The sequence below is a fragment of the Carcharhinus amblyrhynchos genome, chromosome 15, assembly GCF_965287045.1.
Source record: "Carcharhinus amblyrhynchos chromosome 15, sCarAmb.v2.hapA, whole genome shotgun sequence".
In the NCBI taxonomy this organism is placed as follows: domain Eukaryota; kingdom Metazoa; phylum Chordata; class Chondrichthyes; order Carcharhiniformes; family Carcharhinidae; genus Carcharhinus; species Carcharhinus amblyrhynchos.
Genome location: NC_137338.1, coordinates 36,574,708 through 36,592,355, shown reverse-complemented (window position 1 = coordinate 36,592,355; position 17,648 = coordinate 36,574,708). Strand labels below are relative to the sequence as shown.

General features: G+C 39.3%; 1 protein-coding gene across 3 annotated transcripts in view; it reads left to right on the top strand.

Moving 5' to 3' along the window:
- Positions 1-14,245, top strand: part of atg3 (autophagy related 3) — a 35,814-nt gene extending 21,569 nt beyond the window's left edge. Inside the window, exons 7-11 of one of the 3 annotated variants that reach the window (XM_080203823.1) lie at positions 330-367; positions 2,506-2,658; positions 2,891-3,018; positions 4,652-4,762; positions 13,369-14,245. In XM_080203823.1, coding sequence (XP_080059949.1) covers positions 330-367; positions 2,506-2,658; positions 2,891-3,018; positions 4,652-4,762; positions 13,369-13,375 — 437 coding nt within the window. In that variant the 3' untranslated portion in view covers positions 13,376-14,245. Of the gene's footprint in view, positions 1-329; positions 368-2,505; positions 2,659-2,890; positions 3,019-4,651; positions 4,763-12,271; positions 12,736-13,368 lie in introns of those variants that run through there. The other 2 variants (XM_080203822.1, XM_080203824.1) reach the window with 2 other exon arrangements.
- Positions 14,246-17,648: the final 3,403 nt, after the last annotated feature.

Here is a 17,648-nt window from a genome sequence, read left to right as displayed (position 1 = left end):
CCACAATTAGCCAATTTCATTGTAAACTATTGCCATGTATTAGAACTGTATTTGGCCTGACTACTTATCATTGAACTGCTGAGTTCTGTTTGTGGTCCTTGTGTTGCTATTTTAGTTTTGGCAACTGGTTGCCCCAATGTTGATTGAATTGTATTCAGAGTTGTAATAGGTAGAAGATAAAATAATGCATTCTGATCAGTGATCTGTTATTATTTCTACGCGTGTACAAATAATAACCTGGCAATCTATTAATATGGTTATATGGTCAAATTGATATATAGTTTGTGTTCTTGTTTGAACATCTTGGCGAATGTTTTGTTTTCTTGCAGCCTATGAAGAGAGTGGCTTGTTAGAAGATGCAGATGATGTAAGTTAGAAACTGCTGCAATATGAGGAAAAAAAATATAAAAATTTTAACTGTCCTTGTCACCTTGTTCAAGTATAGTGCAATAAATAAACTCAGCTTGTCATGAGGCCACTTTGGACAATGTGTCTTGAGAGGCACTGGCAGAGGAAAAATATCAGGCTAATTCTGGAAGAAAGCAGGAAATTCCTTTCTGATCCCCAAAGGCAAAGAATACAGCTGTTGAAATCACCAGTCCCAGTTTACCTGCCTATGTTATTGCGACTCGGGATGTCATCCACTTATGGAAGCTTATCCAGCTCATTTGAAAGCTTTCTGTAAATCACATTTGCAACACATGAAACCTATTCCAGAGAATAACAATTCTGCAAAAAAGTCACATAGACAATTTCAGTTTAATTAAAGAAAGCCCGTATGGATTTCTTCAGGGAAAATCATGTTTAATTAATTTGCTGAAGTATTTTTTTTTAAGAAGCAACAGAGGGTTGATGAAGACAATGCTGTTGATGTGTACATGGACTTCCAAAAGGCATTTGATACAGTGTCACATAGCGCAACTTGTGGGCACAGTTATAGCTCATGGAATAAAAGGGACATTAGCAAGATTGATATGAAATTGGCTGAGTGATAGAAAACAGAAAGTAATGGCTAATGGATGTTTTTCAGGCTGGAAGAAGGTCTGCAGTGGAGTTGTCTGGAACCCTTGCTCTTGCTGATAATGCACTAATGATCTAGACCTTGGTGTGCAGGGTACAACTTAAGAATGGTACAAAACTTGGAGGCATTGTGAGCTGTGAGGAGGCTAGTGTAAAACACCAAAGAGACACAGTTGGTAGAATGGGCAGACAGGTTGAAGATGGAGTTCAGTGCAGAGAAATGTGAGATGACTAATTTTGGTAGGAAGAACATTATCTCTCAGTGTAAGGTAATGTAAAATAAAAGGTACAATTCTAAAGTGGCGCAGGAGCAGAGGGACTTGGTGTACATATGCATAAACCATTGAAGGTGGCTGGTTTGAAGTGGTAAGTAAAGCGTATAGTATCATAGGCTTTATTAATAGAGGCATAGATTATAAAAACAAGGAGGTTATGTTGAACTTGTGTAAGACACTGGTCCTGCCTCAGCTGGAATATTGTATCCAGTTCTGGGTGTCATGCTTTAGGATAGAAGTGAAGACATTGGAGAGAATGCAGAAAAGATTTACGAGAATTGTTCCAAGGATGACAAACTTCAGTTATGAAGATAGATTGGAGAAGTTAGAACTGTTTTCCTTGAAGAGGCTAATAGAGGTATTCAAAGTCATGAGGAGCCTGGACAGAATAGTTACAGAAACTGTTCCCATTCATGTAAGAATTGAGAACGAGGCCTCAGATTTAAAGTAATTAGCGCAAGAAGCAAAAGCAACATGAGAAAGAGAATTTTTACAGTGATGGCCAGGGTGCAAAATGCATTGCCTGAAAGCGTGGTGGAAGCAGGTTCAGTTGTGATATTCAAAAGGGAATTTGACTGTTATTTGAAAAAGAACAAAATGTGCAGGGTTACAGGGAAAAGGCAGAAGAATAGCATCATGTGAATTACTAGTTTGGAGAATTGGTGCAAGCCCAGTGGGCTGAATGGCTGCTTCCTACACTGTTACATACTATAATTTTGAATACTTTTATCCCCATATGTGCATGTTTAAGTGACATGTATCAAAGATTTTTAAAGACTGCACAATTCAAGCATTATCCTTGCAAAAAATTCCTTTATAGTTACCTCAAGTAAGTTTCCAACAACAGACCAATTAGAAGGCAGGAAGTTGCCCACACTTCATAAATGAACCAGAATCCAGAAATAAACAAACAGGATCAGGTTACTAATAACTGCTAGACTAGCACGCAAACAGATAACCTGACTTCTGCTCTATGATACCCAGAAAATTCCTTCTAGTATTCAGATATTTTTTCTGTTCCAAAAAGAAAGCTAGAGAAGGGATTGACTTAGTTTATCCCTTGCTTTCTTCAGTAGGGGCTGACACATGGCTCTATAGGCTTGGATAATATTCAAATGGAGGGAGATTTCATTTAAATGCTATCACAAAAGTGATACATTTTGAATTAGAATTACTGAAACCTGATGTTGTTTACATTGTTTTGCACTAGGCAACCCTTGATACCAGTAAGATAGAAGCGAACAAGCCCAAGGCAGATGCTGCTGGAGAAGATGGTATTCTTCAAACGAGAACTTATGATCTATACATTACTTATGACAAGTATTATCAGACACCAAGACTTTGGTTGTTTGGTTATGATGAGGTAAATTGTTCTTTTTAAAGCATTGTTATGCAAGAAGCACAATATTTCACAAATTTTTTTGTGGGCTTTATTTCCTTGAATATTATTGATTATTTTATATGGGTATGACTGAAGTGTGGTGTGCACCAAATTCTTTTTTAATGCAATGCAAATTTTCTGTATATGAAGATTGAGGTATGCAAAACTATATTAAACCTTAGATATAGTATTTTTTTTATTCTGATGTCTTTAGCAACGACACCCACTGACTGTTGAAGAGATGTATGAAGACATTAGCCAGGACCATGTCAAGAAAACAGTGACAATTGAAAATCACCCCCATTTGCCTCCACCTTCAATGTGTTCTGTTCATCCATGCAGGTATTTTAAAAAAAAGTGTCAGTAGGCAAGCCTATTTCTAAATGTTCGCTAAAATTAAACAGTACAATGTTCCCTGGTAACATTTAAAACATCTGATTTCAATAATATATTTAACCTGGATTATTGAAACAAATATTTGTATTGGAATAATAGGTAATTTCTGTATGTAGTTATAGAAATTTGAATATTCGTTTATCTAAATCTAATATTGATTTAGCAATTGATAAGTAAAACATTTGGCTGCCCTAAAAATTCAACAAGGATAAAGTTGAGGCTATGTTTTCTGATATTTATGGTTCTCAATATCTTTAAATCGGTTAGGATTGTATTCACTGGAGTTCGGAAGAATAATGGAGGGTCTTATAGAAACCTATGAAATTCTAACAGGACTAGACAGTGTAGATGGAAGAAGGATGTTCCTGATGGTGGGAGTGTTCAGATCAGGGGTCACAGTCTGAGGATACAGGATAAACTGTTTAGGACAAAAATGAGAAGACGTTTTCTCACCCAAAGAGTGGTCAGCCTGTGGAATTTGGTACCACAGAAAATAGTTGAAGCCAAAACGTTGCATATTTCAAGAAGCAGTTAGATATAGCACTTGGGGCAAAGGGGATCAGAGGATATTGGGGGAAGACAGAATCAGGCTATTAAGTTGGATGATCAGCCATGATCATAATGAATGGCAGAGCAGGCTTGAAGGGCAGAATGGCCTCACCCTGCTCCTAATTTCTATGTTTCTCAGTCTAGGTGCATCAACTACTGAAAGCGGTCTACTTCTATCAGTGCTGTCCTTCCTTTAATGATTTTAAACATTGCTATCATAATGTCCCCCCCTTATCTGCTTTCTAACAATTAAGACTACGTTGTACCAGACTTAGTTATACCATTGTACATTGTACTAGCCTTAGTTATATTTTCTTATACCAAAGTGGTGGATCCATGCTACAAACTCTCTCATCCCTCAGTGAACTTGTCATTTTATGGAACTCTACACTGTAACTAAGGCCTTATTAATATGATGTTTGACAGTGACACTCGTATATCATTCTCCATTTGCAGGCGGGATCTGTACTTTTGCCTGCATGTTATCATAGAAGAAAGTGGTATTTCACAAATATACTTTATTTGGAAAGATAGCACATTTCTTTTTCTTCTTTAACCAATTCTGGATACTCTGCAGCAACAAGTGGCCGGAACAAAGACTGAGCATTGGGCCTACATACATTTGGAGTATAAATACTCTGAATTGATGATCTTTCTTAATACAACAGATCACCTCAATTATTTTTATGACTTCCATGTTTTAGTTCATTGCGTACCTTACCAATATCTGTTTTGCAGCTTACAAAGAATTCAAAAGAATTAACTGCATATTGAATTTGGGTATTGTCTGCACATTTGGCAGCCCTCTCAGCTTATATCCAAATCATCAATATACAAATAACAGAAATGTACGCATTCTTGTCCAGGTTCTGTAAATGCTTCTAAATCTTGATTTTCTTTCCTGTTTAAATGACAATGCAATACTGTAACCTGATCATTCTTGAGAGATCACTTTTATATTTGCTGTCTTTTTCAGTGCTCTTTGTGTATTTGTAAACAGTAATTAAAAAGTATTTAACTTATATTGCAGACATGCAGAAGTAATGAAAAAAATCATTGAAACAGTTGCAGAAGGTGGAGGTGAACTTGGTGTACACATGTATCCTTTGAAGTTAACAAATGCCCAAAATATTAATGAAAGGTTAGGTTTTTATAGTTTTTGTTTAGTAGCAAATTATATTTATCTAGTGTCTTTAACGCAATTTCTAGCCATTGTTTTTCTCACTCATATCAACTTCCCCATCTATCCTTGACAAAAAGCTGCTAAAACAATTGATTTCAGTCTTGCTGATGTTGTTTCGTGTTCCATCTTAATGTCTCAATACATCTGTAGAAGAAGTGGAGAAAGGGATTATAGAGTAATCTTAGCCAGTCAGTAATCATCTGTAACACGGTGAATATACAGAGTTTGATCCCACAGCAGCAGGTCATCTAAATATTTATTATTTACTGAAAGGAAGTAAACTTAGCAGAAAATATAATGGTCTAATTTCTAAATTCCCTTGACTGGCATCCTGCCCTATTGTGGAGGCATGGTCATCAAATATTTTTAAGGCTGAGTTGAATAGCTTTTTGATTGACCAGGTTTATACAGGGTAGACAGGAGAGTAGAGTTGTGGCTACAATCAGATCTGCCACGATCTTATCAAATGGCAGAGCAAGCTCAAAAAGCTGAATGGTCTGCTCCTCTTGATTTGTATGTACAAAGTGAACTGCAGCCTTGAATGTTATAGAAATGATTACCTGACCCATGGTTGACTACGTAGTCTGGTTGTCAAGGCTCCACACAATTTGGAGTTGGACTCTCTGCCCCCTGGGTGAATGGGGCAACATGGTGGTTAGCACTGCTGCCTCTCGATGCCAGGGACCCAGGTTTGATTTTTGGCTTGGGTCACTATCTGTGTGACTTTGCATGTTCTCCCTGTGTCTGCATGGGTTTCTTCCGGGCGCACCAGTTTCCCCTCAGTCCGAAAAACATGCTGGTTAGGTAAATTAGTCGTGCTAAATTCTCCTTCCGGACTATGGCAACCAGGAGATTTTCACAATAACTTCATTGCAGTGTGAATGTAAGTCTACTTGTGACTAATAAATAAACTTGAAGTTCGCAGCCAGCTTGTCCAGTACACTTAGATAGCTAATTCTCCTCTGTGGAAGGTGGAATCTCCATCAGCAGCAGGACCTGGATGTGAAGTTGCTGTCCAGATACATGCTTTCTGAATCATTATTATTAAGTTGCTCTTGCTTGTCCATTTCTCTTCTCTGAAACTTCTGCACCCTGCCCTTACAATGCAGGGTGCCAATTCTTGAGCTGACCTTTGCTTGTGTAAAGTTGCATTATGCTATATCTTTTGCAAGGAGACTATCCAGAAGCCGTGCTCCTGATGCCTGTTTCTCCACCACTGCCCAGCACCTTCTACCCTGCCAAATATTATGCCCTAATGACTGTCCTCTCTGCAAGAGGCTATGTGTATGTCTCCTGGTATGTTCCTTTGTGGCTGGGCACTCCTTAATACCGTGTGTCAGCTTTTCCTATAGGAAGGAACTCCTTAGTGTCAACCTCATGAAGATATTTGGAGGATGTGCATGTTGGGGTAAAATTGTGTTACAAGGTTGTCAAAAATGGCACAGTTGTGAGGAGGTGAGGGAATGAATAATGAGAATAATGGGTGCAGAAAAGTCCAGTAGCACCAGAAAGAAACAGATACTTCTGAGTCTCTGTTTTCCTAACTGATGGGGCAGCTATACCATAAGGAACTACAATCAGTCCATACTATGGTCAACATGACATTGGCTATATAGTCTCAATTCCTGTGAAAAGGAAGTACAAAAAAGGCAGGATTCAGGAACCATGGATGACCAGAGAAATTGCAAATGTGGTCAAAAAGAAAGGATGCGTACATAAGGTCTAGGCAACTAAAGGTAGATGAAGTACTTGAAGAATACAGGGAAAGTAGAAAAGAACTCAAACAGGGAGTTAGGAAGGCAAAAAGGGTCACGAAATGTCCATAGTAGGTAGTATTAAAAAGAATCCCCAGGCATTTTATACATGTATTAGGAACAGAGGGTAGCTAGAGAAAGACTTGGTCCACTCAAGGACAAAGGAGGGAAATTATGCATAGAACCAAAGGAAGTGGATGAGATTCTTAATGAGTATTTTACATTGGTATTCACAAAAGAGAGGGATACATTGATGGTGTTTCACAAGAGTATGTAAACCCTCAAGAGCAAAACACCATTAAGAGGTAGAAGTGTTAGGTTTATTAAAAAGTATTGAGGTAGACAAATGGCACCTATCCCAGATTACTGAGGGAGACGAGAGGAAATTGCTGGGCCTCTAATAAAAATCTATCTTACTTTCTTCTTTGGCCATAGGTGAAGTCACAGATGATTGGAGGATATCCAATGTTGTTTTCTTATTTAAGAAAGGTAGCAAGGATAATCCGGATAATTATAGGCCACTTTTTGACATTGCTGATAGAAAAATTATTGAAGATTCTTGGGGATAGGATCTACGTGCATTTGGAACTGAATGATTTGATTAGCAAAAGACAGCATGGTTTTGTATGAGAGAGATCATGTCTGTCTTTTTAGCTTTTGAGGAGATAGCAAAAGTGATTGACAAGGGAAGGGCTGTAGATGTTGTCTCATAGCTGGCTTGTGAAAAATGTTAAATTACACAGGATCAAGGGTGAATTAGCTAAATGGATTCAGAATTGGCTTGGCCAATTTTGCTACAACTTTATAAGATCCTTGTCAGACCCCACTTGGAGTACTGTGCGCAGTTCTGGTCGCCTCACTGCTGGAAGGATGTGGAAGCTATTGAGAGGGTGCAGAGGAGATTTACAAGGATGTGCCTGGATTGGGAGGCATGCCTTACGAAGATAAATTGAGGGAACTAGGTCTCATCTCCCTGGAGAGACGAAGGTTGAGAGGCGACCTGATAGAGGCTTATAAAATGTTGAGAGGTATAGATAGGGCGGATTCTCGGAGGCTATTTCCCAGGGCTGAAATGGTCGCTATGAGAGGACACCGGTTTAAGGTGCAGGGGAGCAGGTACAGAGAAAACGTTGGGTATGTTTTTTACTCAGAGGGTGGTGAGTGAGTGGAATCAGCTGCCGTCAGTGGTGGTAGAGGCGAACTCGCTGAAGTCTTTTAAAAGACTTCTGGATGAGTATGTGGGATTTAATGGGATTTGGAGTTATAGATAGTTCTATGGCCTGGTAGGTATGGATATGATCGGTGCAACTTGTGGGCCAAAGGGCCTGTTTGTGCTGTAGTGGTCTATGGATGACAGAGGGTAGCGGTGGAAGGGTGTTCTGAGTGGAGGTCTGTAACTAGTGGTGTTCTGCAGGGATGAGTGTTGGCACTTCTGTGTTTATAATATATATAAATGACTTGGAAGAAAAAGTGGCTGGTCTGATTAGCAAGTTTGATATGATACTAAGGCTCCTAGAGTTGCAGATAGTGATGAAGAATGTCAGAAAATACAGCAGGATACAGATAGGTTGGAAAGTTTGATGGAGAAATATCAGATGGAATTTAATCCAGACAAATGCGAGGTGATGCATTTTGGTAGATTCAATTCAGGTGATGATAGAACCATCAGGAGTATAGACACAGATCTGGGATTACAGATCTTTGAAAGTGGCAGCATAGGTGGAAAAGCTGAACAAAGAACAACAACACGGTACAGGAAACGGGCCCTTCGGCCCTACAAGCCCGCACCGCACATTTTAACACTCAGTGAGTGCCTCATTCCAATCCTCCTCCTACCTATGACTTTTGTCTACACCTCTTGGACTCCTCAATAAAGGGGTGCAAATTTAGAGAATTACATGTGCGCCAGATTAAGGGAGGTCCAATTTAGGGACAATTTATTAACACCAGTCAGCCTAAAAGCACGTTTTTGGGGTGTGGGAGGAAACTGGAGCACCCGGAGAAAACCCACGCAAGCACGGGGAGAATGTGCAAACTCCCACAGACACCGACCCAAGTCGGAGATCTGACCTGGCTCCCTGTATCTGCACAGCAAACAGTGATAGTCACTGAGCTGTCATGTTGCCCGTCAATTGGTCCAGTTTAAGCGTACACTAACGACGTGAAGCACTGGGCAACTCGCGAAGCAACATCCAAGAGCAACCCTTGCACGACCCACCGCGTTTATGCCCCTTGTTGGCCAACAAGATGGACCGAGTCACCTGTGGATGTAAAAAAAAAGTTATCAATAAACACACACAGCCTATACAGACATTCATGGAAGATCCCCAGTAGCTCCAACGTAAGAGGCAGGTGAGCCATAAAATATGTTGGATGGCCCATTAGGAATCTGTTGATTCCCAGGAACGTCCTGAGGCTCTTGATCCTTAACTAGAACATTCTTTTGTATCCCTCCATCTCTAGTCTGTTCATGTGCTTATCAAGGTAAGCCTTAAACAACTCTAGCGTGCCTGCCACCATCACCCTACTTGGCAGTCATTCCAGGCCCCCACAACCCTCTGTGTGAAAAACCTCCCTCTAACATCTGAATTATACCTTGCACCTCTCACCCTAAGCCCGTGACCCCTCGTGATTTTCGTATCCAACCTGGGAAAAAGCTTCCCACTGTTCACTCTACCTATACCCTTCATAATCTTATACACCTCTATTAGGTCTCCCCTCATTCTCTGTCTTTCCAGGGAGAACAACCCCAATTTGCCCAATCTCTCATAGCTAAGACCCTCCATACCAGTCAGCATCCTGGTAATCCTCCTCTGCACTCTCTCAGGTCTCCACGTCCTCCCGGTAGTGCAGCGACCAGAACTGGACGCAGTACTCCAAATGTGGTCTAACCAACAGCACATGGCATGCTTGCCTTCATTGGCCAGGGCATCGAGTATAAAAGTTGGCAAATTATGTTTGCTGTATAAAATGTTGGCTGGCCACGTTTGAAGTACTGTGGCCAATTCTGTCACCACACGACCAAAAGGCTTTGAAGGGAATATAGAAAAGGTTTACTGAGATGTCGCCTGGTATGGAGGGTATTAGATAGGAGGAAAGATTGAATAAACTGGGATTGTTCTTCCTGGAAAGATGAAGGATGGGGGCTGATCTGAAGGAAGTTTATAAAATTGAGAGGCATAGGTAAAGTGAACAGTTGGAAGCTTTTTCCCAGGGCAAAAATGACAGTTACAAGGGGGGAAAGGTTCAGTAGAGGTATGCAGAGGAAGACTTTTTTAGAGGGTGGGGGGGGCCTGGAATGCCAAGTGAGGTAGTTGAGGCAAACACATTAGTGACGTTTTAACTTATCTGGATCGACACATAGAGGTGGGGAACAGAGGGATACAGGTGGTTGGTCTAGATAGAACAACGTGATCAGCGCAGGCTTGGTGGGCCGAAGGGCCTATTCCTGTGCTAACCTGCTCTTTGTTCCAGTCTCCTCATAACACCACTCGTGTGGAATTCCTCACACCTATTTTCTAGTGAAGATTTATTGTCAGTTATCTAATGACCAACCTAGAAATATACGCTTGAGTGCTGGAAACTGAGAGATGGGCAGTGTGTATTTAGGATTCCAGATGGTACAACTGACTATGGAAGTTCTAAACTAAAACAGCTATCTTTGGCAGATACTGTAAACCAATATCAGAATCAGGTAGGTCTTTAAAACTTGGGCATTGACGATGGTTGATCCGTCAGCTGAGCCCACTAACGAAACCTATTATGTAAACGTGTGACTGTGAGCTGGACATTTTCCCCATTTAGCTTGAAATAACCTTGCAAGCAAGTGTTCCATACGTAGGGTATTCTCAACTGGGCATGCAGTGGAGAACGTAACAGTGTTTCATATACCAGGTTGTAGTATTTTGGTAGATTAACTCCAGCAATATAGTCATACAATTGATTTTCCTAAAACCTCAGATCTGCCAATGTGCAAAAGCTCTCTGGATTTGAGGGAGACCTGCCAGTGTAGGGTGAAAACGTAGGACAAGAAGAAATGCTAATGTGTAGATATCTCAATGGCTTGACTTAAGATACTTTTAAAAAACATAGCAATGAGTTTCACACTTATTAGATATCCAGTTATCGAAAAGTGTCATCTGTATGAATATTGCCACAAGGGCAATAACTTAATAGAATTGAAAATTGAAAGCTGCACTTGTGACAATAGTGTGCCTTGAAGAAATGTATTTGTGCCATGTTTCTTATGTAGGGATTATCAGTGCTGCTTTGTCTATACCTAGCAGCCCATGTTGGTACTGCAGCAGTATAATTGATCTTAATTGATAAAATGTTTGTTTTAACCTGGATTAATCCAGTGTAGTTATTTTCATGTTTTCCCCTGGGATTTTTCAGAGTGGAGCTTGATTCGGTTTTGACAGGAAAAATCATGAAATAGGATGGGGCTAGGTTTACAGAGAAACACAGCTCAATTGCTGTGTGGGATCTGCAGAGAGAAGAAAAGAGCTCTCTGTCTCTTTCCCTTTCTGGATTTGGAGACTGGAATCTGCCAGAAAATAGGTCTCTTTTTCTCTGAAGCTCTGCTGCTTGAAGATAGATCTTACACTGGAAGCTGCTGGGAGTCAGAAGACAGGTGTCTTTCTGTATGTGCCCAGAAGGGTTTAAAGGCTGGAAATCCAGTATCCATGTGAACATATCTGTTAGTGGTGTTAATTAGTTCTGAAGTAGCATTTGTCTACGGGGCTATTGCTTAAATTGGGACTATAGATATTGATAGCTGTTAGAATTATATTTTCATGTTTAAGTATTTTAATTGGTAAGAGTTATGCTAATTCTTTTTGTTCTATTCTAACTGCATTCTTAAATGAAGTTTGTTTTAATAAAAACTATTTAGTGACTCAGTAGAATCACATCTGGAAGTTAAATAACTTCTGCTCGCACTGATGCCAAAATCTAATAAACTTGGAGTCTAGGCTAACTTCATAATATACCTTGGAGCTTCTGATCTAGTCACTAACAGTACTACACATAATCACACTACCGTTGGAAGGCAGTAAAATCATGAAGAAATCTTTCTGTAAAACAAGCATTTCACATTAGTCCCAGTTCAGATTTGCCATGTCTGATTAAATACTTTGCCAAGTCAAGCTTGGTACTTTGGGAATCCAAGATCATGCATGAAGAAACTGAGAAATGTATCTAATGGCCTAAAAACCAGAAAGGAAGAAGACAAAGGTGGATGTAAGATCATTTCAATGAGATTTGGGATTGATCTTCACAATTCTCAAAACCTAACTGTGATGCTATTAGTGTAATGGCTCTGCAAAGTGTTTTCTAGGTTGCATATTAATATTTTATTAAATCTCACAATAAAAGTTGGCGTAGTCACCAAGTAAGCTTATCAGAATTTTTCCTTTGTTATATTTAGGCTAATGTGGCAACGCATGGTTCCCCTTTTAATCATATTTCTATTTTCAGTTCCCTCTACCCCTCTGACTGTAAGATAGCTTGAAGCAGCTACAATGAGAACACGTAATAACAATGTTTATCAATGTTAACCTCTTCAGTCATTAAGGACTTTCAGAGGACCCTGAAGAGGCACACAAGTAGTTAGATTTGTAATGTTTAAGTATTAATTTGTATCTTAAAAAAAGCATTGCGATGATAATTACATTGACTTTTAGTGATGTTTCCTTAACCTGTTGGTTTCCAGGTACCTTCTAATATTTTTGAAATTTGTTCAAGCAGTCATTCCAACAATTGAATATGATTACACAAGACACTTTACCATGTAGCTTCAAAGTTTACACAATCAGAATATTCTCGGAATATGTTCTGGGTTGACAACATGCTGCTGCCTTTCAACTGTGGCTAATAATTCGCTCAACATAATTTTGACCATTGCTTGTTCAGGTTCAGTTCCTTCAGGTTCTGTAATGAGATTGACAGGAGCTTGTCTGTTTATCCAAATGAGGGAGCTGAATTCAATTATGAAACTTATTTTCTTTTTTTCATGGATTTCTCATTTTGTGCTCCCCTGTTCTACTTTTGAGTAAACAACTGAAGCAAATACATACACTCTAATTCATGTTCCATTGCATTTTGAAAGTAAGATGTATTGACTTCTATTAAACCAATTTATATTTGCAGTATACAAATAAATGAAAGTCTGACAAAGGTTTTCTTAAGATGTTCTGTTTTTCTTGCAAATGGGATTGCAGCATATGTCAGGACATGTAAATGCTTGGATAAATGAAGTATTTAGCGTTTAAGTGGAAAATAATGAACATAATTAGCATTACACAAGAAAGAAGGAAAACTAAATTTAAAGCAAGATCACCAAGGGAGGCGATGATTGCTAGACTATTAATCCAGAAATGGACCAGGGTTTGAATCCAGCCATGGTAGGTGGTGAAATTTGAACTCAATATAAAAATATCTGGAATTAAGAACCTACTGAAACCATTGTTGGAAAAACCCATGTGGTTCACTAATGTTCTTTAAGGAAGGAAATCTGCTGTCCTTACCCAGCCTGGCCTACATGTGACACCAGAGCCACAACAACGTAGCTGATTCTCAACTGTCTTCTCAACAAGGGCAACTAGGGATGGGCACTAAATGCTGGCCAGCCAGCAACACCCAAATCCTACAAATGAATCGAAGGAAAACTGAGGGAGAACATAATTCTATTCCTCTATCATTATGAGCTGGTGCCTATCCTTAATATTAGTTGCTCCATTGGTTGTCAATATGTCATCATGCTTGACAATACTGCATCAGCAAAACATTAATTGCTTGATTTTTTTTAAGATTTTGAATGAACAATATTGTGGATTGTATGACATGGATTGAAAATTGTAAATTAGATACAAGACCAAAGAACTCTGCAAGATACCTTTTATTTTTTATTGCCATTAGAAATGTTGTATTGTTGAGTACCTTCTGCAATTCTGAACTATACAATTTCACAACATATTGTCATTACGTGAACTATTTTTTTTCCATGGTGTTTATTTCAATTTTCATCTTGCATTTATTTATATAGCTCCTTTTAACATGGTAAAATATCCCAAGGAGCAATACCAAACAAAATTTGACACTAAGTCTCTCAGATATTAGGACAAATGGAGACAGAGTTAACTTGCAACAATTCATTGCTCAGTAGAATAGTCTTCGTAAGCTTCAACTTGTTGCTTTGGTAAGCTTGTATGTTTATGAAGATAAGCACAAAATACTTTAATTTTCCAGTGTTAGTATTGGTTATTCCTTGATCAAACCAAATACTGATTAAAGTTTTATTTGCTGCCTTTAAAATGTATTTAGTAAATGGATCTCTGGAGAAAACTCCACTGCACCAATGTGGTATTTCTATCTCCTATATCAAACATTCTGCAGTCTTGCCTGAGCTTTCCAATTTAGTACCAACCTATGTCAAAACACACTATTGTGAAATAAAACATAGATTAATAAATTTTCAAAATCATGCACAAAACATACAACAGCATGATCGGATTTGAGTTATATAGTAATAAAATGGAGTGTGTTAATATAACAATATAAGTAAATCAAAAAGAAAGTGATTAGATGTGAATGTTGGACAAATCAAAATAGAGTGCAATGAAATAGTAAGAACTTAGCCATTTGAAATCTGTTTTAATTTTCATCTGCAGTACTTGTATTAAAATTTGAAAATGTAAAATGTGCACCTTTGTGTAATTTCTCTGCAATCTCCCCTCAAATCCTTTCCGAGCTTATCTTTTCTACGAAGACCATCTCTTGCTCCATTGACTAAATTGCCAGTAGAATATTGACCACCCAACTTTCCTTCCTGGCCAATATGGTTAACAGTACACTCTCCTCAGATACTTCCCCACCGCCCCCCAACCTTTTCAAATTTATCATCATTCTTCCCTTTCAAGAGGATCTCTCTGTTTGTGTTACCAAGCCACCTCATTAGTACCCTCAAAGTCCTTGAATGCACAGTCACTTCCTAAAACCTTGTCCATTTTCCCCCAGTCTTCATGTTTGAATCCCACCAATCAAGTTTCTGTCACCATCACAAGTCTTGAAATAGCACTTATCAAAGTCCATGATATTCTGTGTTATCATGTATGCCTCCTCATCCTCCTCGACCTATCTCTGCAATGTTTGACATGATTGACCACACTAACCATTTGCATTGTCTCTCCATTGTCCAGCTGCATGGGATTACACATGCCTGGGTCCATTTGTATCTATCTAGTCATAGCTAAGTTTCTCTTCCGACTCTCTCACCATTTGGTCTCCCACCAATCTGCCTTTGACCCCATCCTATGTTTCATTTACATGTTGGCCTTGGCAGTAGCATTTGAAAACATAGCATTGGTATCCCGTATGCTGAAAACAGTCAGCTCTGTATCACCATTACCTCTCCCCACTCAAATATTTCCAACTAAATATTGGTATGATCAACGCTAATGTGTTGGTTGCACCAGAAACAACGTTCTGTAGACCCCAAGTCTGCCTCCATATCTATCTCTTGTTGAACCAGACTGTTCACAAACTTGATCCAAAGTGAGATTTCAACCAAATAAAATACTAAAACACACCACCATAACATTAATCAATACCATTCTGTCTTAGCACATCTGCTGCTGAAAAAACTCATACATTTGTCACCTCTAGACTACCTACTATGCAATTGGATTCCTGGCCTATCTTCCACCTTCCATAAACTCTGCCCAAATCCTAACCATTGCAAGTCCTGTTCATCCATCATCCCATTCTCACTGACCTACATGACTCTAGAAATAACAATTTCTTGATTTTTAAAGTTCTCATTCTTGTTTTCAAGTCCATCCATACCTCCTCCAGCCCTATAATCCTCTGAAATATATGAACTCCTCCTGTGCATCCCAGATTTGAGCAGTTCCACCTTTGACAATTCTGCCAGAGCCAAACCTCTGGAATTGTCTCCCTGGCTCTTTACCCTCTGTCCTCCAATTGACACCCAAAGACAAATTTACTCCTGTGCTAAATGTGAACATACCATTTGCCTTCTCAATTGCTTGCTGCACCTGTATGCTAGCTTTTAGTGACTCATGAACAAGGACGCAGGTCCTTTTGGACACCAACATTTCCCAACCCCTCACAATTTAAAAAGAAAGCTGGCTTTTTATTTTCTAACGAAGTTGATAACTTCACACTATATTCCATCTGCCAGATTCTTGCCCATTCGTTTAGTCTGCATAATCCCCTGAAGGCCTCCTTGCATCCTCCTGCAACTTATGTTCCCACCTAGTTTTGTGCCATCAGCAAATTTGAAAATATTGTAAGTGGTCCCCAATTCCAAACCATTTATATGGATTGTGAACAGCTGTGGCCCCAGTAGTGATGCTTGTTGTACCCTACTAGTAATAGCTTACCATCCTGACTGACCCATTTATTCCTACTCTGTGTTTTCTGCCTATTAGCCAATCCTCAATCCATATTTGTATATTACTCCCAATCCCATATGCTGTAATTTTGTTTACGAACGTCTTGTGTGGGACCTTGTCAGAAGCCTTCTGAAAATTTAAATACACCATATCCATTAGTTTCCCTAATCTATGCTGCAAGTAATATATTCAAAAAAACTCCAGAAGGTTTGTTGAATGTGATTTCCCTTCCATGAATCCACGTTGACTGCCCAACCCTGTCATTATTGAGAAAGTAGAATATAAATAAAGGGCTAACTCAGAAAATATGGGTAGAAAGGATAGCATGACTTGAATAAAATGAAGGCATACAAAGAATAGAATGTTCTTGGCAGGGGGGGGGGGTGGAAACTACAGCAATATTAATTATGGGAGTAATTGTATTCTGGTTTAAAAAAAAAACCTATTGGGTAACAAGGTAGGAAATCCATTGAATTGAGGAATATGATTAGATCTGTACAAATTAAATATATTCCTCTGATTGGATCTGTGTAAAAGACAGCTGATGTGATTACATTTGCACAGACTTGACTATACTCATGATCTTTGATTTATTATTGTCACATGTATTAACATACAGTGAGAAGTATTGTTTCTTGTTTGCTATACAGATAAAACATCTCATTCATAGAGAAGGTAACGAGAGAGCGCAAAATGTAGTGTTACAGTCATAGCAAGGGTGTACAGAAAGATCAACTTAATGCGAGGTAAGTCCATTCAAAAATCTGACAGCAGCAGGGAAGAAGCTGTTCTTGAGTCGGTTGGTACGTGACCTCAGACTTTTGTATTTTTTTCCCAACAGAAGAAGGTGAAAGAGAGAATCTTTGGGGTGTGTGGGGTCCTTAATTATACTGGCTGCTTTGCTGAGGCAGTGGGAAGTATAGACAGAGTCAGTGGATGGGAGGCTGGTTTGTGTGATCTATTGGGCTTCATTCACAAGCTTTTGTAGTTCCTTGCAGTCTTGGGCAGAGCAGGGGCCATACCAAGCTGTGATACAACCAGAAATAATACATTTTAATGTGCATCTGTAAAAGTTGGTGAGAGTTGTAGCTGACATGCTAAATTTCCTTAGTCTTCTGAAAAAGTACAGGCGTTCGTGGTCTTTCATAACTAGCTCTCGACTCTTTCTACTTCTCCCCCATTGATGTAAACAGGGCATGTTCTCTTTTTTTACATTTCCTGAAGTCAATGCCAATCTCCTTCATTTTGTTGACATTGAGGGAGAGAGTATTGTTGCTGCACAGTTCACCAGATTATCTCGCTTCTGTACTCTGTCTCATCATCATGGATCGGATCTCAAACAACAGCGGTGTTATCAGCAAACTTGAAAATCAAATGGGAGGGAAATTTAGCTGCACAGTCATAGGTGTATTCGCAGTATAGTAGGGGGCTCAGAACACAGCCTTGTGTGCCACCAGTGTTGAGGATCGTGGAGAAGTATTGTTGCCTATCCTTACCAATTTTGTGGTCTGTGAGTTGGAAGTTCAGGATCCAGTCGCAGAGGGAGGTGCCGAGGCCCAGGCCGTGGAGATGAGTTTCATGGGAATAATTGTGTTGAAGGCTGAGCTGTAGTCAAAGACATAGGTGTCTTTGTCATCTAGGTGTTCCAGGGTTGAGTGCAGGGCCAGGGAAATG